This window comes from Haemaphysalis longicornis, unplaced genomic scaffold (genome assembly GCF_048455015.1).
Source record: "Haemaphysalis longicornis isolate Haplotype H1 unplaced genomic scaffold, Haemaphysalis longicornis Haplotype H1 scaffold_3, whole genome shotgun sequence".
Taxonomy (NCBI): Eukaryota; Metazoa; Arthropoda; class Arachnida; order Ixodida; family Ixodidae; genus Haemaphysalis; species Haemaphysalis longicornis.
The window spans coordinates 131005548-131018110 of NW_027526335.1; the positions used below are offsets into that span (position 1 = coordinate 131005548).

General features: G+C 48.2%; 1 protein-coding gene across 7 annotated transcripts in view; it reads left to right on the top strand.

The window, feature by feature from the left end:
* Positions 1 to 10802, top strand: part of LOC144175087 (uncharacterized) — a 34365-nt gene extending 23563 nt beyond the window's left edge. For all 7 annotated transcript variants that reach the window (XM_077704145.1, XM_077704142.1, XM_077704141.1 and 4 more), the window contains one exon: positions 5491 to 10802. In XM_077704145.1, coding sequence (XP_077560271.1) covers positions 5528 to 6934 — 1407 coding nt within the window. In that variant the 5' untranslated portion in view covers positions 5491 to 5527 and the 3' untranslated portion in view covers positions 6935 to 10802. The remainder of the gene's footprint in view (positions 1 to 5490) is intronic.
* Positions 10803 to 12563: the final 1761 nt, after the last annotated feature.

Below are 12563 nucleotides of genomic sequence, written 5' to 3' on the forward strand. Positions count from 1 at the left end.
TCTCTTTGAATGCTGGGACCTGCTTGTGTGTGAGCATGTGCCGGCGATTTGCTGCGGCCAGTTTGCGTTCCTTTCGCCTCTAAAGCGCGGGGAAGGGGGAGCGATGCTTTTGGGCCAGTTTCGGCGTTATCTGATGGCGTTAGGGCCGTACTAGCTGACTCGGGACAAAAGTATTTTGTTTACCACATTTCAACAGTAGTTTCAGATGTTCAAAGAGTGTGTCAATGACCCTTCAAGAAGACATTGCTGTAAACAACTGTGACAGCAAAGACAAGACAAAGCGTAGCTACAGTCGAACACGGATATATCGAACACGGGTATATCGAATTATTGTCTATATCGAACTCATGAATTATCCCCTTGAAAATTCTGTGTAAAAGTATAGGAATTCGTACGTTTATATCGAACGGTATTTTTCCCGACATTTGGTATATCGAACACCGCCCGAGCTGGAAGGTGCTCTTCGGCGGTCGCTGCACCCCCGATTTCCGCGGTCGCTTAGTGCCTTCGCCGAAACCCAACAGGGACAGAAGCCGGGGTGTCGGAGCGTCACGCTTGCCTTCTCATGGATAACTGCTCGGCCAACCAAACCACCTGCAAGCTCGACAACATCGAGCTCAAGTTCCTGCCTCCGAACAGAACAGCCAGGCTGCAGCCGCTCGACCGCTCGACTAAGTCGTTCAAGGTTGGGTACAGGAGGCGACTCCTCGATAGGCTTTTGATGAACCTCCGCGTGGGCACCGAGCTTAAAGTTGAGCAGCTGGGGGCCATACACATGATTACGGGTGCCTGGAAAAGCGTAAAGCAGAGCGTGGCCAACTGCTTCCGGAAGGCAGGCTTCGTAACGGCCGAACATTCGGAAGCTTGCGAAGACGGCGACGACGACGAATAGGGCATGGACGACACGTTTCGCGAGCTGTCGTCCCTTTTCCCGGCTGCTGTTCCAGCCGGACTGTCTGCCGGCGACTTCGTGAACGCTGACGGCAATGTTTAGGCTGTTGCGAGCGTCGGTGACGAGGATATCGTAGCTGCGGTTGCAGGAACCCAGGCTTATAGCTCGAGTGGCGAAGATCGTCCGGACGAGGACGCGGCTACACGATCGTACTCCGCCGGTTAACTGGCGGCTGCGTTCCGCTTGATTCTACGCAGTTGCGGCGACATGGGAAGAACTGGGCTGTCACACCTGGATAACCTCGAGAATATCGAGACCAGCGTCTTTAATTCCATGTACAGGACGAAGAAGCAGGCCAAGATCAGCGATTTATTTTCACGCAAATAAAGCATCCTGTTGCGTCGTTAGTGTGGAATTAGTTGTCATTCTTGAATGCGCCGATCGGTAAGTGGTCGTCCCGCCACAGGTGAGGTCTCAGAGCCCATATTTTTTATATCGAATTTTTCATATATCGAACCATTTCGCGATCCCTTCGGAGTTCGATATATCCGTGTTCGACTGTATTTAGCTTTTTGTAATGGGCAGAATGACTGGACAAGGTGAAAAGGACAAAGTGCGGGATTGTTTTAGGGAGCAGCTGCGTGTGTTACGAAATGCAGGTTCTTTTTTTCCTCCGGGAACAATGCTGCACTCACACAACAAGCACTTCGTCCAGCAATCTTGGATGCCTTAACTACGTCATGACTTGTTTGGGTGCTTTCTGCACATTGTGTAAGTGTCTGTTGATTTGAATGGCATATGGCAAAGTAGTAGCGCACTTGTGCAGTTAACATGGCGGGATAGTAGTCTGGTGCCTGCGTTTTTTTTTTTTTTTTTTCATTCTCTGAAACTTGTCATTTTTGAGAGTCCTTTCAATTTTTGGGGAAGACCTGAAGCAATTTGCCCATCGCAATGTTCAGCCATCAACCTTCCTCGGGCCATGAGGCCATAAGGTATAGTGCCCTGTTCATAACTTAAAGGAGCACTGACACGAAAATTTTATGTTACACTTCTATTGCTTTTATCGATGCTTAATCGCCTGGCGAACCTGAAACAGCACTTCAAATACTTCAGTGCGCGATAGTTAATTACACTGAACGGCCTGAAAATCGTTTGTTTCAAATTCCCTCGCTTTCATCCCGAACGGCGCATATGACAGAATCCCTGACTGACTGACCTCACCACTTTGTGCGGACGTCACCGGCACCCGCTTGAGAGGGTGTTGCGCCCGCTCGCCGCTCGTGGGGCTGCGCGCATGAAGTGACGTCACGAGTTTTTGACGAGCGCTGTTGCGTCACTTCTTTTGGCTTTCACTGGATGATGTCACGCTGATGTCCATTTGCTGAGTGCCGCTCCGCGCGCTGCTCCGTCGGCGCGATAAACGAGATCCAATTAAACTATGTTCTTCACGTCGCAGGCCGCTCATATTTCAGCCAGGGTATTCTGTTGAGTGAAGGAAGCGAACTGTGCAATAATATTAACGCCGAAAATTGGTGTCAGTGCTCCTTTAAAGGACCTCTGCAGCACTTTTCTTTCAAGTACTTTTTGGGCTTTATGTCTGTTCTTTGTGTCGTGCAGCGATAGATGCAAAAGGAATTAACAATGATCCATCCAGAAATGAAAGAGTTATTCAATTTTTAAATTTATAAATACAAGCAAATTGAACGCTGCTCTCTCCCCAAGAACTGAAGGACTGCTGCTCACTTCCCACTCTCCCCGATGAAGTCGCATCGCGGGACCAAGGAGGGCACCGAAAAATGCTGAATTCTGGAAGTTCTAACCCCACAGTTTTCTGATGTGGGAAACTCCTTTCTGTGCTTCTGGGGGGCGTCGTTCAACGGCGCCACGCCAACCACACCAATACAGCGCCTGCAAGTGGGAGAAGGCAGAGACCGCTGAAGTTACCTGCCCATCGCTGTGTTGATGTGTGTTGCTAGGCTTATTTTTCTGAATTCTACCATAATCATTATGCTGCTTTCGTTTAACAGGGTGGCTGTTCATAAGAAGACCTACCTTTAAGTTATGCCCTGAGTGCTTCTTTAGTCCTAATGTGAAGTGTGCGCTGCCTTGCTACTGAGGCAACTCCACTTGTGGGTTCACAGAAATGCGAGAAACAGTCGTATATTCTGGTTTAAAAAAAAAAAAACTTGTGTGATGCTCACAAAAAAAAAAAAAAAAAAAAAAGAAAGCCTCCGCAGGGTCAAACTGCCGACCTTCAAAAAGAAGTCTTGTGTTAACCATTTGGCCATTCCAGCAACGTGGCGAAGGGCAAGAATTCGACATACAATGCCTGGGCATCAACGAATATCTGTGTGTGTGTAGCTTTTGTTGTTTTTCAGAAATTCTGGTAGTGATAACATTGGTTTATCATGTGCTGATCTTGCAGATTAGACCCGTCATGCTAATGCTACAAGAAATTTGGCCAGAGCTCCCTCGTATAACTCATAAAAAAAAAAAAAAACTATTGTACAGTCGCGATTTCCCTGACGCACGCCAAGTTAGTCATGAAAGAAACACTTACTAGATTACAGTTGTCTTCAGTAACAGCTTTCCAACAAATATAGCGTTGTTGAATTAGTCTCATGGCAGCCGATTGTGAAAGCACGTCCCCAAACGGCGAAACACTCAAGATGGACTTTTCCTTAAGCGGCCGTCCGCTTTGCGATGCTTGCTTACTACACCACTTCTGGTATCAATGCTAGTATCTGTCGAGGGTAGACATCATTATATGGAACGCAGATGGACAATTTGGCATACATTTTAGCGAATCGCGCAGGCGCCGGGCAATGCCGAGAGTGGTTCATCGTAACACGGCTTGAAAGGGTACACAAGCGGCCCGAAGTGGGCAGCAGTGTCTGCCCTCTGTTACTATCTGCAGTTATGTTTTTATGCTTTCTTTAAGGGAAAAATACGGCCTAAAGCATTATTTAGGCTCGTTCAGTCAATTAAATGACATAGACAAAATATTGCAAGCTCAGCCTATCGTAGGGTGTGTGGGTCTCCCCGCATTGTGTCGTCATATCCAGAGGCTTTGGTTGTGACATAGTCAGGGCCACATGTGCTTGTATTCATGGACATAAAAATTGAAAAACTTTATTATCTGGTAATTAATTTTGCATCTGTGTGTGAAGTACACGAAGAACAGACGGGCCCGAAAAGTACCTGTAAGAAAAGCGTTGCAGGGGTCCTTTAAGAAGCATGCATATGTTGCCCAATTCATGGGTAGCAGACAAAAAAGCACCTGCCGTGGCGGCTCAGGGTCCGAGGTATGTACTGCTGACCATGGGCATGGGTTCGATTCCCAGCCATGGCGGCCGCTTTTCTGATGGAGGCGAAAAGTGAGAACAGCATTGTGTTCGAGATTTCGGCGCACATTAAAGATCTCCAGGTGGTCAAAATTAACCCGGAGCCCTCCATGACAGCACACCTCATCGCCTTTGTAGCGTCGACACGTTAAAACTCATGATCAGTCAAGCAAAGAAAAAAGCAAGCTTTTTCCCATTTCGGCGAGGTGACTGCATGCCTCCAGCAATGGGTACAGCTTAGGATGTTGCTTCTGATTTCCAGCATGGTTCGCGGTGGTCACTTCGGGGAAATTGACTGCTTTGTGATCCAGGGAGTACATGAATTTGAGGAAAGGTCACAGAATAAAAACCCGCCCGCACCTTCCCACGGGGGGAACTCGAGTAAATGCGTCGCAGAGTGGTGGGGGTATCGCGTGAATGTTGCGTAATTGGGTATGGTTTGGGAATGCTTAATTGTTATTTCGTCTTTATTATTCTTATTTATTGAATGAAGGAGAAGCGAAGGCAAGGAGTGTAAGGTTAAAGTCTGTCTTTATTGCTTGGTGCTGTCGTTGTATTGGACGGAGAGGATGACTGCTTTGTGGTCGCTAAAGTGCACTGTCAAGGGGTCTTTGAGGAGCGGTCGTGCGATTGCGTAGCTGGTGAAGACGTTGCTTCCATCGCATCTACTCGAGCCAAGCAAAGCGTCAAGTCAAGCGAAAGCCAAGCAAAGACGCCCTTGACCGAATTGCGAACGCGCGCTCCGCCGCTTTACCACGACGTTATCACGTGTACACGCCCTGCCGCCGTTACTGTTGAGCGCGACGCAGCGCACGGGTAGCTACGACGCATGCGCGCACAGACGCGCTCCCCCCGCACCGCTGCAGCTGTTGTTGAGAGCGACGGAGCGCACGGGGTACACGCGCTCCTCCCGCACCGCCGCACCTGTTGTTGAGAGCGAGGAGGAGGGTACGGGGGAGAGACGCGCACCTGCGCCTCGACGCGACGCGCATGTGCAGTGAGCGTGTGGACGGCGCTGACGCCGAAGCGGGACATCGTGCGACTAAGAAATGCTCCGCATTTAAAAAGAAGGGTTTGACAGCCCTCCATTACAGTGTCTCTGATAGAGCTTTGGCCCATAGATAAAATTTACCCAAAGGTTAGTGTGTTTTGACAATCTTTTCCTCCATCCACTGTCATATCTTAAAGCGTCCCATTTAGAAATACCATGCTTTGCTTGATTCTGCACATGTGACACGTTTGTGTTTTGCTCAGATTTCCAGGTAACGTGAACGTGTGACGCAACTGCAAGATGGAAGTCGAGGCGGAGGTGACGACGGCCCGCAGCGAGAGCCTGCCCGTGGCAGTCGTGGAGATCAGCAAGCCGGTCGCCGTAGCGGGCAGCAACAAGGGCAGCGGCCGCGATGGTGACCAGCAGCCGCCGGCGCGCGACAACCGCTCATACGAGTGCGATGTGTGCTTCATGCGCTTTACCCAGTTCGCCAACATGCGGCGGCACAAGCTGAGCCACTCGGGCATCCGGCCCTTCGAGTGCCGGCTGTGCCTGCGCCGCTTCTTCCGCAAGGACCACCTGGTGGAGCACACTGTGCGGAAGCACTCGAAGCAGCGGCCCCTGCGCTGCCCTTTCTGCGCCAAGACCTTCCCCTCGGTGCCCATGCTCAAGTGCCACCTGTCCAACGCCCACTCCTCTGGCTACAGCCCCCGCAGCAACATCTGCAACATCTGCGGCTTCGTCGCCACCTCGCCCGGCGGCGCCAAGATCCACTACATGACATACCACGTCCGGCGGGCGCTGCGCTCGTCCTCCCCGACCTCCGAGTCGTCCCCGGGCCTGGCCTCGCTGCTCTCGTCGACGTACCAGAATGCAAACAGCGACGTCTGCACCCTCGGGGGCAACTCCATGGGCGCGATGGACATCTACCGCAACGAGTCCTCCGACGACGGCGTCAACGGCATCGAGGTCCACCACATCGAGGGTGACTACTCGGAGATTTCACCGCGCATCACGAGCGTGACATCGCAGCGTGACTCTGCCAACAAGACGGGCGAGGATGATGACGACGAGGGCCTCGTGGTGATCAAGTCGGAGCTGCACGACTCTGTTTCTGACTTGCTCGTCGCGGACAATGGCGACAGCAACAATAACACAAGCACCAGCAACAACAACAACAACAGCAGCAACACAACTTCCACCAGCACGGGAGTAGTGCGAGTCGACGACACCAGGGACTCTCCTCGAGGCACCCAGTCGGCCACAGAGGACCATGGTTTTATCACGTCCGACACTGGCAACTGGACCATGCCGTCATCTTCTTCGTCGCAAGAGCACAGCTCGTTGGGAGCTGGCGGCCAGTGGAGCGCCACATCCGTGCACGGCAACCACGATCTCGGCATCGTGATCTCTCCGCCCCCGACCGGAGCGTACGGATCGGCCACGGTCGCCGACAAGGGCGAGGAGAAGCAGATGCGCAGCACGCCCGAAACGTCGACGGCGGACGGGGACAGTGGCGTCGACATGCGCTACCCGAGCCCCCTGGCCTGCCAGTACTGCGACGTGGTGTTCTATGACCGCACCCTGTACCTGCTGCACCGCGGGGCCCACTCGTTCCGCAAGCCGTGGCGGTGCAACCTGTGCGGCCACCAGTGCAAGCACCGCTACGACTTTGCCAGCCACCTCGTCGCTCACCCACACATCTGACAACGCGCGCCGGTTGGTCGTCTCTGTGGCGTGACAGCACTGAAGACGACGTGTGACGTGCCCGTGAGACAGTGAAACACCCGTCTTCTTTTTTTTTCTTCTTTTTTTCGGCCTGTCGGCTTGCGGGGGATGTTGCGACCGCGACACCCGCTGTCGTGTTTATTGGCCGTAATTTTTGTAACCGAAGGGGCGCCTTCTTGTGGCACGTGACATGGCTACTGGCGTGAGATATAAGTCTGGAAACAGCGATCAACCGGTGATGATTATCTAGCGCATAATAACCTCCCTACAACCGACCAGACTGTAATTATCCTTTTGTGTTTGTGGTTACATTGCAAGCTGTCGCTGCTGCATGAGAAATATAAGCAGTAAACAGTTTTTTTTGTGTGTGTGTTGAGGAAGTGTTGTTAACGTAACCAAAATGTGTGGAAGCTGCCTTACGGATTCCCCGAACAGTTGTGCCTTCTGTGTGTGCCTTTATTTCTATCGAGAGAGCATAATCGCGTGTTTTTATCGCATGTTTACAAGAGCCGACCGGCTCCTTTGTAGTACTCACACTCATCTTACTCTCCGTGTCTAGGCTTAGCCTACTGTCCGTCAGAGCATAATGTTGTTGGGAGTTCAGGAGAGCAGTCATATATGCCAACTAATCATGCACCATTTTCTCGTTCGCACCACCAAAGTGCCTCGTCGCATTCTCGACGGTAAACTTTGTTCTCCCTGCGTTGGGGCGAATCTCAGTGTTAACACCTTCTTTTGATGGCCACAGGACCATGTATATTTACTCCTTCCCAAATATATACTATGCATCATATACACTTCTTCGGGACAGCGATACTGATATCGAAGTGTCGCTGTTTTGGGTGACATTTACTGTGCTCCTGTTTTGAGCAGTATGGTGATGTGTCAGCACTGAAACAAACAACGGCCTGACGCCGCTTTTAAATTGCAGGGGGGTCATTGTTACAGAGATTAGCTATTTGAAATTCTGGCACATCGATTGGTGGAGGATTAAATTTACTGCAGTAAATATAAAGAAAGCAAGGCCCAATCATGTAAAGTAGCAAGTTGTTTGGGAATGTCAGGCTTAATGAGCACTGTAGCCATTTGAACGCGGCTGTGGGCACCGTGCAGTGTGCTTGCGTTTGAAAAATAGCTCCTTTTTAGCAGCAGCAGCCTTTGGTGGTGGTTTCCCGCTTGGGATTTGTTGAATGGTATCTGACGGCAGAATCGACCTGCCGTCATGAGGTGCAATGTCGTCGGTTGAAGCCGTGCACATGAGCTATCCTGTTCTATCATTGTAGAGCTTATTGTGATTTGTTTGTCCTGCGCTTCACTTTTGCCGTGCAGTAATAACTGGTGCTACTCAAATTTCGCTTGTTTTGTTGATGCTTTCCTTTTTTTCTTTTGTTTATGAGAAACACTTACCATAGGAGAATGCCTAAGATGGTGCGGTCTGTTGCATAAAGAAAGCATTGAACGTTTTTTGCCTTATATACTTGTTGAGCCGAAATGGGATGTTTGAAGCTGCATTAGATTACTGTTTTGAAGTGAGATACTAACCCGAGGGCATTTTGCACCTTGTTAGTTTGCTGGTTGGTGCATGCAATCTTTGTGTCAATTTTCCAGCTCAAGTGCCCGACAAGATGAAAGCAGAATTATATAAGTATTTTTCATACCCCCTGTTAATTGTCAAAAACCGTGCTAGTAATTAAGAAAAATTATTTAGCCTCCTGGAAAAAGCTGTAAACCCTCGTTATATAAAGTCGTCGTGACAAGGAGTGGACTTCATTACTAGTGGTATTTCATTTAATGCAGGAGTACTCTTGACTGCATGTACAGTAGCTGGGACTGTAGGAAAACGAGAATTTTAAACAGTTATTTTGGTGGAATGGGATTTTACTCTGTTGATTCCTGTGGCAGCAAATGTCTGCATTCTATCATGCAAAAAAAAATTCCATTGGGCTGGAAAATTTTCACATTGACTGCACATGCCGTAATTATATCCACTGTGAAATCTACAGCGGTTAGTTTGCATATTGGCGGTACAAGCCGTCCCAGAAGGGACTCAAAAATGTTTAGTGACAAACGTTTTAGGGAATGGACTCTCCAAATTGTGGATGTTCACAGAATTCTCGGTCACAAGGGTCTTTCCTTTCCGCCTTGGAAGCTTTAGTGCGAAACGAAGAAGCTTCTTCGTGGTGGAGCTTGCAAGACGGGAATTCCCAGTTTTCGATTATCCTTGGTTTTTGTTTTTTTCTATTTACTTTATCAAAACCTTCTGAGGAACCCTGTTATTCATTTGTTTGGGCAGGTTTTGCATTTGTTGTGAGTGGCATTGCATTTAGATTTTATAATGTGTCAACAATAATAGGTGGTTGCACATCTAATATCAAAGTTGTATTTTGTGAGATTGCATATCAGCTTCAGGGAGGTGAATTCAAGCTTTATGTACCGTGTGTGTCTGTGTGTTTGTACAGGGTGTGCTTTTTGGCGTATGTGCGTGGTATTAAATTTCTCAATTCTAAAGACCCGTTTTTTTTTTTTTTTTTTTTTTTTTTTTATCGAGCCCATAAATGCCTAAAGTATGGAGGGTGTGCTTCAACTCAAAAGCACAGCCACCTGAAAATATTCAATTTTTTTTAAACTTCGTCTTTGCTAAAATGAGGGAGGATGCTTAGAATTGAGGGAATATGTTGATCATTTTCGTTACCTTATACCGAAATGTTAGTGAAATCTATTAAATGCATCTCATCGAACACAGTTTCAGTCAATTAAGTGAGCAACTGTTCGCATCGATCCTCAGACTCGTGACTTTGTATCGGTGGCCGCAACAGTCGGCCATCAAAGCCTCTCTACCAGTTGTTGGCTCAAGCCGTATCAGGCTAGTGTTGATACATTCCTCATTGAGTGGCAATTTCAACGTGTAAGTTTTTCATCGGACACATTCATAATTTGGCCCGTGTTTTTGACGGGTTTCGGAGCTGAACTGCTACCAACAGTGCCTTTGCCGCAGCCTGGCTCTGCAAGCTGTGGTCCTCCACATTTTCCCCTCCCAAATAAACTCACACAGTTGTAGCTTCGCATTTGTATGTTGTGTTGAACAAACTGCTCTTGCTTTTTGTGTTTGCGGTGATCATTGCTCCGAGGGGCCTTGTAATCCCTGCTTTTATACCGGTGGACCAAGCCACGGAACGTGGCTTGGAGAATGCAATATAATAGCGTGTGTGTGTGTTTGAGTTTGAGCATGTTTTGTTCCATAGCAGTCCTCTGTTTTCCTCAAAAGCTGTGTGTGCAATAATGCGGTGTTGGGATTCCTTCTGCGTGTTTGTTTGTTTTTCTTTTGTGCAGCATGTTTCTTTGTTTGCCCGTAGCTTTTATGTTCGTTGCGAGTTTTGGTCTGCTGGTTTTGGTGAGAGGGGTCTGTAGACACCTCCTAGCCTTGCCCAGTGTCCGATTTCTTGTTCTGGCTTTGTTTAACTGTGAACTTTGGTTTTGAAGTCCCCGAAATGGCTTTATATGATGCTTGTGATGTCAGTGCCTTACACTGTGTCGGTGGGGGGGTCTCTTGCAGACACCCCCTTCGAGAGTTGCACCTTTTTGTTGCATGCTATTGCCTCCACTGAAGTGCCTTCACAGAACTGGTGTGTTGTCACCCAACATACTTTTTTCAAGCGCCCTCTGTACTCTTTTCATCAAAATGCAATCGCCTAAAATGAGGGCTTTGTGAATGGAATAGGTTCCTGCTAAAACTGTTTCTCTGGAACTGCACAACTTGGAAAAATAACTGCATTTCATCTTTTTTTGTTTTTTGTTTGTCAACAAGAACGTGTAACCGGTGTTTTGAAATATAAAGTCTTCATTTGTATCCTGTGCTGTCTTTTCCTTTAGTTTTATGCAGAGCTGCATATTCTGGGTGCTTGCTAATACCTGCTAAAGAGAAATTAACAAATTTTTTTCTCCAAGTGTCGCACAGTTGCCTCTTCTTGTTTATATATGCATTTAGCGCAGTGTTGTTTAAAGCTACCAATAGTTTGAGGTGTATGGAGTTCAAATTGGTTTGTGTACTGCAGGGTTCTAGTTACAGGCAGCCATTATAAGTGTACATATTAGGTGATCAGTTAAATATTTGGCAATTTTTAGCAAGTTTTGGTTTTCGGAATTCTTCTGTAGCAGCTTATTTCAAATGCGATGGCAACAGTCATTGCTGTTTCACAGCAAGTTTCCACGTGCAACAGGAACGTAGATAGGATGACGAGTCACTAACTACTGCCTGCAAGTACGCAATATGAGATGTATGCTCCTCGTGATTTGAAGAGAAGGGAAAAGGGCCGCATTTCCCCTCCCTTTTTGTATCGTCTTTCCTCTGCATATCCCCATAGGCTACAGGGGCTTATCGGTATAGGGTGTAGTGTCACTTAATAAGGTCACTAAATAATGTCACTAAATAAATTTAGTGACACTAGTAGGGTGTAGTTAGTTGCAGGTATAGTAAATGTGTAACTTGCACGACAGCTGACAGTTTGTGAAAGAAGACTCCTACGAGATTATGACCTGTTGCCGGAGGGGGTAGGATACTTTTATACAAAAGGCTCTTGCATTTAAAAATGAAGATTTGGGTTGCTACTCCGCAATTACAATGTCTCTGAACCCCAGCAGTACCGCTGCTGGGGTCAAATGTTTCCAGACTGCATTGATCTTGCGCAGTACCTTATATAAGCAGACATTGCAAGAATGGTTTCCCGTCAATCTCGGGAGGAAAGAAATTGTGCTCGGATGCAGTATTTGTCTGGAATGGAGGTCAGCAAGGATGTGTGTATTTGCTGTCGTGGCACTGGGGCGCTTGCTGGGGTAGTGCTAGCCTTTGGTACGCACTGTTGTGTTTGGGCAGCCTTGATTTTCTTTCTGTCTGCGTTTAGGCTAGGTGCTGGTGCTCTACAACATTGAGATAGTTCCACAACTGACTTCTTTCTGTCCACATCCCAACTCAAGGATTCACATAGTACATCTTCGCGGACTCAAACAGCCTGCTGCAGCTATAGCAGAGGCAGGGCATCCTCTATTGCAAATTGCGTGGGCAGCAAGCCGAAAGTCCCTCTGCAGAAGTCGGCTTGCTGTAGCCTGAGCAGTTGCAAATGGGGGGCCACCATTCGATACAGTGCTTCTACAGTACAGTGCCATCTTGCGACACCGCCAAATCGGCCGTTAAACATACCTTCTGCCAGATAAGACTTATGTGAAGGGAAGTAACATGAATTTTATACCCACACTTATTCTTACTATACACCATACACCCCGCATTGTACTCAACAAATGGCCCCTATGCAATGAGTATGCCTCCTTGTACTTCATCGCGTATGCTCGCCAAACATACGAGCAGCTTCAAAGATCCTCAACCCTACTGAGCTGTGGGAGGCTGTGCGCACCAGCTCGCATCCTGTAGACCAGCGACAGCTGTACTCGGGTACAACTTGAGAACGACGGCGCAAGTTTCCCCTGCGTCTCATTGCGGTGCAAAGTGTGTCGCTGCAAGCATTTTGAACGTGACGCAAGGTGTTTCCATGGTATTTTTTGGCTTATGCTGCTTATAAATTACTTCAGCAACAACAAATTAGCTGAGAAAAGCACA